At 38.9% G+C, this 12,647-nt stretch overlaps 1 protein-coding gene across 3 annotated transcripts in view; it reads right to left on the bottom strand.

The window, feature by feature from the left end:
• Nucleotides 1-11,498, bottom strand: part of PGR (progesterone receptor) — a 107,346-nt gene extending 95,848 nt beyond the window's left edge. For 2 of the 3 annotated variants that reach the window (XM_047823382.1, XM_047823384.1), the window contains exons 1-2: nt 9,786-11,498; nt 8,390-8,541 (exon numbers count right to left, since the gene is read on the bottom strand). In XM_047823382.1, coding sequence (XP_047679338.1) covers nt 8,390-8,541; nt 9,786-11,419 — 1,786 coding nt within the window. In that variant the 5' untranslated portion in view covers nt 11,420-11,498. Of the gene's footprint in view, nt 1-8,389; nt 8,542-9,466; nt 9,592-9,785 lie in introns of those variants that run through there. The other variant, XM_047823385.1, reaches the window with a different exon arrangement.
• Between the last annotated feature and the right edge of the window lie 1,149 nt (nt 11,499-12,647).

Below are 12,647 nucleotides of genomic sequence, written 5' to 3'. Positions count from 1 at the left end.
CATTCAACTGGTTATAATTGACATCTATAGACTATTTCATTCAGCAGCAGCAGAATGCACATTCTCAAGCTCACTAGGAACATTCATCAAGATAAAACACACCTTAACAAATCTGAAGAATAGAAAAATAGAAATTATAAAATGTCTGCTCTTAGACCACAATGGGATTAAGCCTTCAACAGAACACACCTGAAAATTAAAAAACACATGTAGATTTTACAACATACTTTTAATTATCACATGATTCAAAGAAAAAAAAATCTTGAGCAATTTAAAAGTATTCTGAAGTAAAAATGAAAGCACAAATTACCAAAATCTGTGGCATACATATAGCAAAAGCAGTACTTATAGGGAAATTTATAGCATTAACTAGATATTTTAGAAAAGAAGATCCAAAATTTACAATCATCAAAGCTGTCTCCTTAGCAAACTAGAAGAAGAGCAAAGTAAGCCATTTAAAGAAAAAAAAGAAATAATAAAAATTAGGTCAGAAATCAATGAAACTAGAAACAGCAAATCAGTAAAGAAAAAAACAACGAAAGCTAGTTCTTTGAAAAGATCAATAAAATCAGTATAAGCCTCTAACAAACCTAATTAAGAAGAGAGAACACAAATTACTAATATCAAAAATGAAAGAGGGGGACATCACTACAGATCCTATATACATTAAAAAGATAATAAAGGAATACTATGAACAACTCTATGCCCACAAATCTAAATGAAAGGAACCTAAATGAAATGGACCAATGTCTTGAGATACACAATCTGCCAAAACTCACACAAGAAGAAATAGACAATCTGAACAGGCCTATATCTATTAATGAAATTGAATCAGCAATTAATAACTTTCCAAAACAGGAAGCACCATGCCCAAAGGAGTTCACTGATAAATTCTGCCAAACATTTAAGGAAGAGATTATCCCAATTCACCACTATCTCTTAGAAAATGAGGGAATGCTTCCTAACTCAATCTATGAGCAAGTATTATGCTAATATAAAACCAAAGACAGTACCAGAAAACTACAGACTGATATCTCTCATGAACATAGATGCAAAAATCTCAAGAAAAACCTTAGCAAACTGAATAAAAAAAATTTAATAAGAAGTCTACAACACGACTAAATGGGATTTATCCTAGGTATGTAAGAATGGTTCAACATTTGAAAATTAATGTATTCTATCACATCAACAAACTAAAAAGACAATATCACATGATCATATCAATAGATGCAGAAAAAGCACTTGAAAAGATCCAGCACTCATTCATGAAATAGCAATAGAAGTGAATGTCCTCAACTTTATAAAAAAAATATCTACAAAAAACCCTACAAATGATGCCCTACTTACTAGTAAGAAACTAGAAGCTTTCCCATTAGACTAGGAACAAAACAAGGGTATCTCCTCTCACCACTCATCTTCAACACTGTAGTGGAAGTCCTACTAATGCAGTAAGACAAAAAGAGGAAATAAAAGGTATACTCATTAGGAAGAAAGAAATAAAACTGTCTTTGTTTGCAGGTGACATGATCTTATTATGTGGAAAATAAATTTGTAAAAAACCTGACAAAACAACTCCTAGAACTAATAAGCACCTATAGGAAAGTGGCAGGATGCAAGGCTAATATATAAATGTCATTTTCTTAAATCTAGCAATGAACAAGTGGCATTTGAAATTTAAAACACAATGTCATTTACATTAGCACCCAAAAATGAAGTACTCAACATAAATGTAACCAAATATGTACAAGACCTATAGGAGGAAAATCGCAAAACTCACATTAATTAAATAAAAGAAGTAAATAAATGGAACGTTCATGGATAGGAAGATTCAATATTGTCAAGATGTAAGATCTTCCCACTATGATCTACAGATTCAATGCAATCTTACTAAAACCCCAGAAAATTACTTCATGGTTACTGACAAACTGATTTATAGTTAATAAGCAGAGGTCAAAGACCCAAACAGACTATCAACACATTATTGAAGTTGGAGGATTGACACTACCTGACTTCAAGACTTACTATAAATATACAGTAATCAAAACAGTGGTGAAAAGTGGTATTGGTGAAAGAAAAGACAAATAGATAAATGTAACAGAACAGAAAACCTAGAAATAGACCCAAATAAACTGATATCTGACATAATAATAAAGGGGTTGCAGTGGAACAAAACTATCTCTTCAACAAATAGTGTGGAACAACTGAGCATCTACATGGAAAAAAAGTTAAATTAGACACAGACCTTACACTCTTCATAAAAATTAATTCAAAACAGATCACGGACCTAAATGTAAAACACAAAATTATAAAAGTCCTAAAAGATAACATAGGAGCAAATCTAGATGACCTTGAATTTGGTAATGACTCTTTAGATACAACATTAAAATCATGATCCATAAAAGAAAGAACTGAGAAACTGGATTTCATTAAAAGTAAAATTTTCTGCTATGCAAAAGATATTTCCAATAGAGTAAAAAGACAGAGTAGGAGGAAATATCTGCAAAAGACACATCTAATAAAGAACTATTATCCAAAATATACAAGAGCTGTTGAGGCTCAACAATAAGAAAATAAGCTGATTAAAAAACAAGCCAAGGACCTTAAAAGGCATCTCATCAAAGATACATGGATGACAAATAAGCATATGAAAACATGCTACACATCATATGTCATCAGGGAAATGCAAATTAAAACAATGAGATACCACTATACACCTATTAGAATGGCTAAAATCCAGAACATAGACAATACCAAATGCTAGCAAAGATGGAGAGCAGCAAGAATTTTTATTCATTGATGATGGGAATGCAAAATAGCATAGCCATTTTAGAAGACAGTTTGGAGGTCTCTTATAAAACTAAACATCCATACAATGTAGCAATTGCACTCCTTGGTATTTACCCAAAGAAATAAAAAACCTATGTCCATACAAAAACCTACTCATGGATCATTACAATAGTTTTCTTCATAATTTCCCAAACTTGGAAGCAACCAAAATACCCTTCAGCAGGTGAATGGATAAATTGTGCTACATCTAGACAATGGAATATTATTCAGCACTAAAAGGAAATGAGATATCAAGCCATGAAAAGACATGGAGGAAACACATGCATATCAGTAAGTGAAACTGTATGGCATTCTGGAAAAGGCAAAACTATAGAGACAATAAAAAGATCAGTGGTTTCCAAGGATAAGGGGGCAGAGAATGAATAAATGGAACATAGAATTTTTAGGGCAGTTAAACTACTCTGTATGATACCATAATTATGGACATATTTTATGGTACATTTATCCAAACCCACAGGTACAATATCAAAAGCAAACCCTACTGCAAACTATGGATTTGGGGTGATTATGATATGTCTATATAGGTTCATCAAATGTACCAAATGTTCTTCTCTAGTGGATGATGTCAGTAATAGGGGAGGCTATGCCAGGGGAAGAAGTATATGGAAAATCTATGTACCTCCCTCTTGATTTTTCTCTTAAAAATAATAAAATCTTTAAATGAATTTGAGTGTTATTTCTCTTTTGAAAGCCATAGCAGAGAGAATGTATCACCAAATCAGTTTCATTTTTAGTCTCTGATACCAATTATATTCAACTTTCGAAAGAAATGCATTAGTTATAAAAATATTTCATTTCTGTTCAGTTTCCTCTGTGGTCTGATGGTGTCTCTCCAAATCTAAAAGGCATTTTCCATCATCCCCAGCTTCTGACAGAGGGGTCAATTCTCTAGTTTTCCAGATATTGCTTAAACTATTCAACTCAGTACATCTATAATTCATTATATAAATGCTAATTGGTAGAATGTTTTCTGCCTCCACTACAGTACAAACCACGAGGGCTGCAGCGACCCAGGTCTGCCCTGTTTTACTATTTTTTCAGCTAGCACCTAGCATAGTGCCTGGCATATGGCAGGTGCTCAATAAATATTTGGTTATTAATACATGAACAAAATAAATAGTTAAATCTTGAGGACATTATGCATGAAATAACCAGAGAGAGAAAGACAAATGCCACATGGTATCATTTACACATGGAATAAAAAAATCAAATTCATAGAAAGAGTAGAAAAATGGTTGCCAGGGGCTGGAAAATGGAAGTAGGGAGAGGTTAGTAAAAGCATACAAACGTTAAAGATGAATAAAGTCTGAGGATGTAATGTGTAACATGGTGACTAGTTGAGAACATTGTATTATATAATCAAAATTTGCTAAGAGAGTATAACTTAAATGTTCTTGCCAAAAAGAAAAAAATATATATGTGAGGGGATGGAAGTGTTCCTTAACTTGACAGGGAGAATCTTTTCACCATATATATTAAATCATCATATTGTACACTTTAAATATCTTACAATTTTATTTGTCAATTATACCTCAATATAACTAGAATAAAAATGAGGCTAATAATGTAATACAATTAAAAATCCATCATTACCTACATAACTAGTGTCTTCTAGATAATATTTTACTGTATTACAATATTTGTTTACCCATATTACATCAAATTTATTCACTACAAATACTGTCACAGTAAAAAGTATCCAAAGAATAAGAGGTTGGCATCATCAGTTATGATGACTGGTTCATTTAGAACAAAATTTACTGAATATCTAATGTATTCCTAACACTGAGTTAGTCACAGTACATACAGAGGTAAGCCAATGAGAAATTATCTTTTCCTTCTTAATACAAAATCACAGACCTGCATTTATAGAACTGGTGGGTCATTATGACTTCATCTCCTTGAAAGGTATTAGAGCAATTCCCGACAACTTTCTGGTCCATTCCAACCTTTAGTAAAGGAATGCAATGAGCTATTCAACCAATTGCTTTTGGCTAATTCATTTTCTTAGGGTAAGAGAGGTCATCTCTTCCGATCCCTGTGTACCCACTTCCTAAGTGATTTTTTTTCCCTGCCTCTTCTCTCTTCTGTCTTATACCAAGAGAAACCCAGTTTTCCCGGGTGACTTCTTTACAGACTTTATTGTCTCTCGCTCCCAACTTGGAAGAGAGGTAGGGAAACTGGTTCTCGGTGAAATTAGTATCATCCATCCATTTATAGCACACACTTTTAATCACCCTTCATCTTGCAATCTCCTTTACTTCCACTTTTACCTTCCTAGATGTTTTATCATTTGGCTCACATTTTTTCTTACAATGCTCTATTGTTTTTCTTTGAAATTTAAACAGAATTTCCTATTAAGAGAAATGTAGTGTAGTTGGTAGAGAGCACGGATTCTGGAGTCACACTACCTGGGTTTGAATCCTGAGTCTACCACTTCCTAATTGTGATTAAGGCAATTTAACACCTTTGGGTTTTAGTTACCCTTTTGGAAACTAAAAATAATAAATAATATGTGTATTATAAGGATTAAATGAATTAAAATACCCATAAACCACTTAAATAGTCACTGCTGCATAGAAAGCTCTCTAAAATGCTGTTATCATTATTATTCCTGGTAACAATATCTATTTTTTGACCACTGACTTTCAACTTCTGGACATACTGGCATCCACACATAGTCTACCTTGAACTAGCTGATCACACAGCCCTACTTTAAGATTTCACATTGGCTATACCTCTACAATTATTAAATCCTTTTACTCACCTTTTTACTTATGAAAATTCCCAGAAACTTCTATTATCTTGCCTTAAACCACTGATTTTCTCCAAATTCATCCAAACACCAGCACTTAAACTTCCCATCCTTTAATTTTAATGATTTCCTCATATAACTCTTCAAGTCTTACTCAGTCTAATCTTAATCTCTTTACTCCTCTTTGAACATATACACTTAAAAGCACTACTCAATGTCCAGAGATCAATAATCTTACTTGTCCTTTAATAATCAAGTGAAGTTCATATTTTCCATTAAATCTTCTCCCATCATTATACAACATGTACATTCCATCCTACAACTAACTTCCCCCTGACCAAACACACCAACTCACAAACCACACAAATCTTAACCATTTTACAGATTTGCTTATCTGCGCATTTAGTCAATTTCTATTTTACATGCAAAAAGGACTTACATGCATATATGTTACCTCTTAAACTCTATTATAAACTTCTTGACTACAGAAGCCGTAGTCCAATTGAAACTGACAATATGCTAGACATTTATTTCAATACTTTGCATGTATATACCCATTTAATCTTCATAACAACATTGAGGAGTAGCTACTGTTATCTTCATTTTATATGTAAGGCAGGGAGAGGTGAAGTCAGGGGAAGAATATCTAAAGCACAGACCTAAATATAAGAGGTATAAAATAACTGCTGAATGAACTTACTCATATAGTTTTGTAATCTTGTTCTAGTTTCGTGAATGATTTATAAACATATACCTTGAGGTTTTTTTCATAAACATTGCCAAATAAAGGTGCTTCATTTTTACTACTCAGGACTAAAAGAGGACCATGTCAATAATAGTTGTTCAACAAATGCTTTCTAAGAGTAAATCTGGAAAGACATTTTATGTGGTTTTAGATGCTATTATAATATTATAAAAGAATTTGTATTTAAGTTAGGGTGCTTTTGGTTCTATATGCACATTCTGAAGTAACTTCTGAAAATTAAGTAACATTTGTCATATACCTTCTTGTGCACACCATCTCTGATTTATAAGCACTGCAATGAAAGAGTATCTAACCTATGGTAACCAACAATTAGTTACTAACTAGTTGTACGATCCTTGGAAACTGAAATTTATGTCTTTGGGACCTGCTTATCTATAAAGAGATGGAGCTGGGCTAGAAAAAACTGGTCTTCAGGGGATTCTATGGGAGTCATTCACTTACAAAATTAGACTACTCTAAGGAGACAGTAAGAATGAAGGAAATCATATTAATGTTGAAAGAAGCATTCAAGAAATTAACCAAAGTCCGATGAGAGTAGTAACTCCAATTATGCACTGGAGAATCAACTCATTCATACAAAGAAATTCAACTTGTAACTATGACTAAATAATGTCCAAAGGAAACTTAAGGCCACTCTCAGTTGCGTCCATTTTCTCATGTAGCCTCTTTTCACACAGTGCTTCAATTAATTTAAAATGCAATTAAAACCCCCTGAAGCTGAATATGTATGTTCAGTAACAGTTAAATACATTCATCTTTTGTGGAAAAAAAATCATATTCTAGATATATACAAAGCAAATATTCTTTAAGAAGAATTAATTTAAGTAGAATTATTACAAATACTACTAATAAATAGTTGGGAATCATTTTTATCAAAAAAGGCTTAATAGTTGTAAAGAATCATCTGTTAGGCATCTACAAAAATAGTGAATTTAAAATGCCTTTTAGATTTTATTCTCTTGGTGCATATTAAATATACATATCAAACTCCTTTGAAAGTTCCCTTAAGGTAAAAATTTCCCATTCCCTCCTTTCCTATTTATAAGTAGAAAACTCTTGAAATCAGAAAACTCACAAACAGGAAGCAAAAAAGCAAGCATTCAGATCTTTGGTTCCTTGTCTAGGTGTGATCTCAGCACTCCAGAGGGAACTTTAAACTCATTTCGGCTCCTTATAACATATACTGATTGTTAGAATTTAAATGTGAAATTATCTTTAAGTGTATTTTTATCTTCAAATAGAAATGTATTTGCTTAGAATTTAATGTTGATAGAGAAATTTAAAAATATTTTCTATTAGAGCTCAAATCCAAAATACATTATGTAGGTCAATCCAAAATCATTAGATAAATATGTAATTTAGACAATTTTAAAAACATGAAAGTCTTGTTGCAAAGTAACAGAAATTGTTACTTCAATGTCCACAATTTTCTTTTGCTTTAAACTGTTTACTCCTATCCCCTTATATACTTATTTATAAAGATATGCCAAACAAAATGAGAATTTTTAAAAATTTGTTTAGAATTACCATTATATAGGTATTAATAAATATGCATGTAGAGAAAAGACAAAATCATGTAGAAAATTTGTAACTGCATTATATATATATACAAATACACATAGTACATATACATAATTTTGATGATTTTTACCATTTTTCTTTTGATCAAAATTTTAAGCTTAGTACATATTTCATATAATATATAATAGAAATATGAAAATACAATTACAGCCAAGCTATTTCTTTAAAGCTAAATGGGTAATGAACAATAGCAGCACTGTCCCCAAGATTAGTATAACTTGAGTCTAATATCGAAAGCGTTAGTCAAGAGTATGGAATGTTCAAACCACATTCAATTTTGAGTATTATAAATAAAAACATACTGTTAAAACACAGTCATATACTTTAAATTATATGGAAATATCACCATTTCTTAGAAGGGACAATTAAAATATAAAAAATATCAGATTTACAATCTAATAAATCTTGGTCTACAATTAAACCAAAAATAAAGAGCCTACCTTCCATTGCCCTTTTAAAGAAGACCTTACAGCTCCCACAGGTGAGGACGCCATAATGACAACCTGATGCTTCATCCCCACAGATTAAGCAAATCTTCTGAGGTAAGGACTCGAAGCTGTACTGTGGGCTCTGGCTGGCATCTGAATCGGGCCTTGAAATGCAAAACAAAGTACTCCATTTATTTTTGGGTGCACCACTGTCTATACTAAAGTTTTCTTAAGAAAATTGACAGAGTGAAAGAGGATTTTAATATAGCACCATATGTATACACACCCTTGAAAGGCATGCAAACTAGGTGTACCGTTACAGGATCCATCGCATTTGTAATTAGTCATTCATCAGCAGCACCAACTTAAAAGAATAATATATAACTTAATGTTCAGAAAAGCTAAGGTCCATTGTTTTTTTTTAATTCTTTCTACAAAACTCCTTGTATAGAATAATCAACTTATTCTTTGACAAATGAAATGTTATGCCCTTCCTGTACACATCGTAACAGTAAACGTGTTTTTGTTTTAGTTCAATCGTACTCAACACTGCTTTTGTTTTCAGTTTTTAAAACACTCCGTAATGGCTATTTACTTAAACGAGTATGTGTTTGCCATTTTAAAGAATTGTTCAATATACTGACACTGTTTTACCTTTCACAACACAGAAGAGTCTAAACCGAACATTATGGGATTTTAAAATCCCACTCCTTCGGTATGTAAATTGAAATGTTTTTGAAAACCTGTGTGAAAAAAGTTGTAGCGAATCCGAAACAATATTAGAATACAGTGCACTGGAGAGATTGATGTTTAAATCCATAATGTAACTATATTACACATAACTGGAGTCTTGAAATTTGTATGATAATACAGCCATTGAAGGTCCAAAACCCGTCAGGTTCTGCTTTCGGTTCTGGCTACCTACCATACATTAAGTACCACCCCTCCCGGAGGAACTGTGCCTTAAAGTCTCTACTAAAGACATTCCCAGTAAACATCCTTCAAAGAAAAGAACCATTTTGTAAAGCCCCCAACTCGCCGCATCCCCTCCCCCCCCCCCCCCCCCGGCCCCACTGAATTACTGCGCACCTATAGTGACGCTGCACATTTTAAATTAGGGTTGATCTCGCCTCGAAATCTCGCAGATTTGTAAAATTCAGAAGATATTTTCGAGGAGGCACGCTCCAAAAACGGCATATTATGCGCCCCCCTTGTGTCCCCAAAATAGTGAGGAGAGGAGGGAAGAAAAAGGAAACCAAACTACCCTTGTGCCCCGCCCCGGCCACCCACCCCCTTGCGGCCACTTGGGTGAGCAGGACCCTGGGACCTGGAGCGAGCGGCGACGAAGGCGCCGGGCTGCTACTCGCGGGATGCGTACGGCACTCCGCGCCCCGCCCGGGACCCTCACCTCAGGTAGTTGAGATAGGGCTGGTAGACCTGCGGCAGGCCCTCTTTGAGCACTGCGGCCTGGTAGCCGAGCTGCGGGAGCCCGTTGAGACTGAGCTGCGGGTAGAGCGCAGAGGCCGCCCCGGCGGAAGCAACAGAAGCTGAGGTGGAGGCACCGTCCCGCGGCAGCATGCAGGCGCCTGCGCCCGGCGCCTTGCAAGGCGGCGGAGCAAACGGGCCTTGCTGGGGCGGCGCGCCCTCCGCTTTGTACAGGATGCACTCCAGGGTCGACCCAGACGAGGACGTGGACGAGACTGTGGCACTGGCGGATGCGGCGGACGCCCCCGCGGCATCCCCGGGTCTGGACGACGGCGCTCGCGGAGGGAGCGGCGGCAGCGCCAGCGGCAAATCCGGAAAGACTGCGGGGTTGGGACCCGCCACCAGGTACTGCCGCGGGGAGCGGGCAGCGGCTTCGGTGCCTTCCTCCTCCTCCTTGATCTTCAGGGCTGGCGGCTGGAAGTCGCCGTAGAGCGGGAACGCATCATCCTTGGGCTCGGCGTCGGGCAGGTACGCACAGTCGGAGAAGTCGCCAGCAGCGACCTGGGTGGAAGAAGCCGAGGGTGAGCCCCGCGGCGGGGCAAAGGCGCTGACAACCGCGGCCCCGCCGTCATAATTCTCCCCTTCCAGCAGTTGACGGGTGCGGGCGGCCAGGAAGGCCGAGTTGAGGGGCAGAATGGGCACGTGAATAAAATCCATCATCGTGGTGGCCAGCGGGGAGCACCCGGGCGCCGCTGGCGCGTCCTGCTCCGCCAGGGCGACCTTGGGCGCCAAGAAACGGGAATCTTCTTTGGGGACCAGGGTGACGCTTCCTGCGGCCACCCCAGGAGCAGTGGCTGCAGCTCCTCCTCCAGCTGCCGTGCCTCCCAGAGGCCGGGATTTGCCCTTCAGAAGTGGACCCACGGAGCCTTCGGACTCCAAGCCATCCTCCTGCTCTACGTCTACCACAGCAGGCTGCGGAGCTGGTTTCACTGAGGCCCCAGACCAATGGTGGCTCCCAGAGGTCAGGGGCAGCAGCTGTCGGGGCGGTGACAGACCCCTGGGCAGCACTTTGTGGGCAGTTGCCGTTCCGGAGCTGTCGCTAGCCTTGCCCTCTGGCCGGCTCATGAGCGAAGACAACCCCCCCTGGGTGGTGGGGGCAACCCGGGGGTCTTCAGGAAGCTCAGAGCCAAACAGGCACCAAGGGCTGGCGGCCTCACAGGCAGGAGAGCTGGCGTGGGTCTGCCCGGAAGCTGAAGGCTCCAGTAGCGTGTCCAAGACACTGTGCAGCAGCCCTCTGTCCTTTTCTGGGGGTCTAGAGCTGCCAGCTCCTGCACTGCTTGTGGCTTCAACTCTGGGATACGCCCCCTCCACTTCTGACAGCGGCTGCTGGTCCTGTGTCTTCGGGTCCGGGTCTTGTCCCTGGCAAGGCCTAGGGAAGAGCAACGGGTCCAGAGAGATAGGTATAGCTGAGACTACAGGCGAGGAGTTCGAGGTCTGACTCTCCTGAAAAGGGCCAGCGTCCCGGAGTCCCATCAGAGGCGCTCCGAGCAGTGTGGAGGAGGGCGCGGCGCCTGCCACGTGGGGAGCCTGGGGTTCCTTTGCCTTCAGCTCTGTCATGACGACCTGGACTCCCCTTATCTCCTCCCCTGTTTGTAAGGAGGAGGGATAGGGGAAGGAGGTGGGGGTGTAGGGAATATAGGAGCAGCGGGAGGAGAAAATTAATGTTGAATTTGGCTGGACCCGGCGGGGCGGGGTGGGGAGATCCCCACCTCCCGGGTCGGAAGGAGGCGGTGCTGGTCAGCTACTGCTTTTGCCCCCCCATCTGGTAGGCAGAGGAAGGGTGGCAGTTGTTCTGTCCCTTAGTCTGGTGGGGAGAGCAAAAGAAGGTAGTTGTGCAGGATCTCGTCGCCTAGCTGGGAGAGTTCTCCGACTTCAGTCCGAGGATGGGAGGCGCAGAGAGTACTTACAAGTCCGGCACTCGAGTGGCTGCGGCTTCGAAAGCAATTACAGGCGCAGCTCTATCTTCCGACTTTTTCTCTGGCTTCAACCCAGTGCGTGCCTTGTAGCTCCCAATCCCTGACGCCGTCCTACTTTCCTTCTCATTAAAACCCTGGGACTACTTGATTTTTCGGCAGTCTAGGAGGACGAAACGCCATTGGTTTACCTATTTCATTCAAATGCCAAGTGAAACTAGTACGTACTGAGAATGCTGCTTACGCTCCAGAACTTCGAACACTCAAATATTATAAAGCTTAACTCGAGTAGTGACAGCTGTAGACTGGCCCCACAGGTTTCTAATGACGTCTCCTCCCTATCGAGATGCCCCGCCCAAAGCCTCTCCTACACCAATTACAGGCCTGATCTGAAATTCTGGAGTTGTTATTCCCAACCGCTAGTCTGATTCCACTCTGAATGGCAGGTGCTGTGGGATGGAACTTCATACACTTATTAGATGTTTTAGTACCAATTAAGAATCATGCCCAATCTAACTGGAAAAGCGAATGGATTATTTCAGGATTTCAGTTTTGTAAAGATTTAACATCGAGGAAGATATTTGGCTTTATTATGTTTTAGAGTGAATGCATCAAGGATGATCCTAAATAATACAAAAGAGATCCTCTCTTATGACTTCCGTGAAAGCGAGTACTTTCAAATTTCTCTCAATACATCCAAGGTGTCTTGCTTCTCTCAAACAGTCCTCAATGTGGCAGAGAAATTTGGGAGTGGAAGATACTTGATAATACCTTTTGACCTGTTCTGGAAGTTTAGATGTTGGGTACCATAGTTTGATTTGTCCTAAGGAATTCATTCCAACTTCTAATAGTATTTTAGGAAAGTTTTCCTT

This window comes from Prionailurus viverrinus, chromosome D1 (assembly GCF_022837055.1).
Source record: "Prionailurus viverrinus isolate Anna chromosome D1, UM_Priviv_1.0, whole genome shotgun sequence".
Lineage (NCBI taxonomy): Eukaryota > Metazoa > Chordata > Mammalia > Carnivora > Felidae > Prionailurus > Prionailurus viverrinus.
Note: the sequence above shows the minus strand (reverse complement) of the source record. Positions and strands in the feature narration are given on the sequence as shown.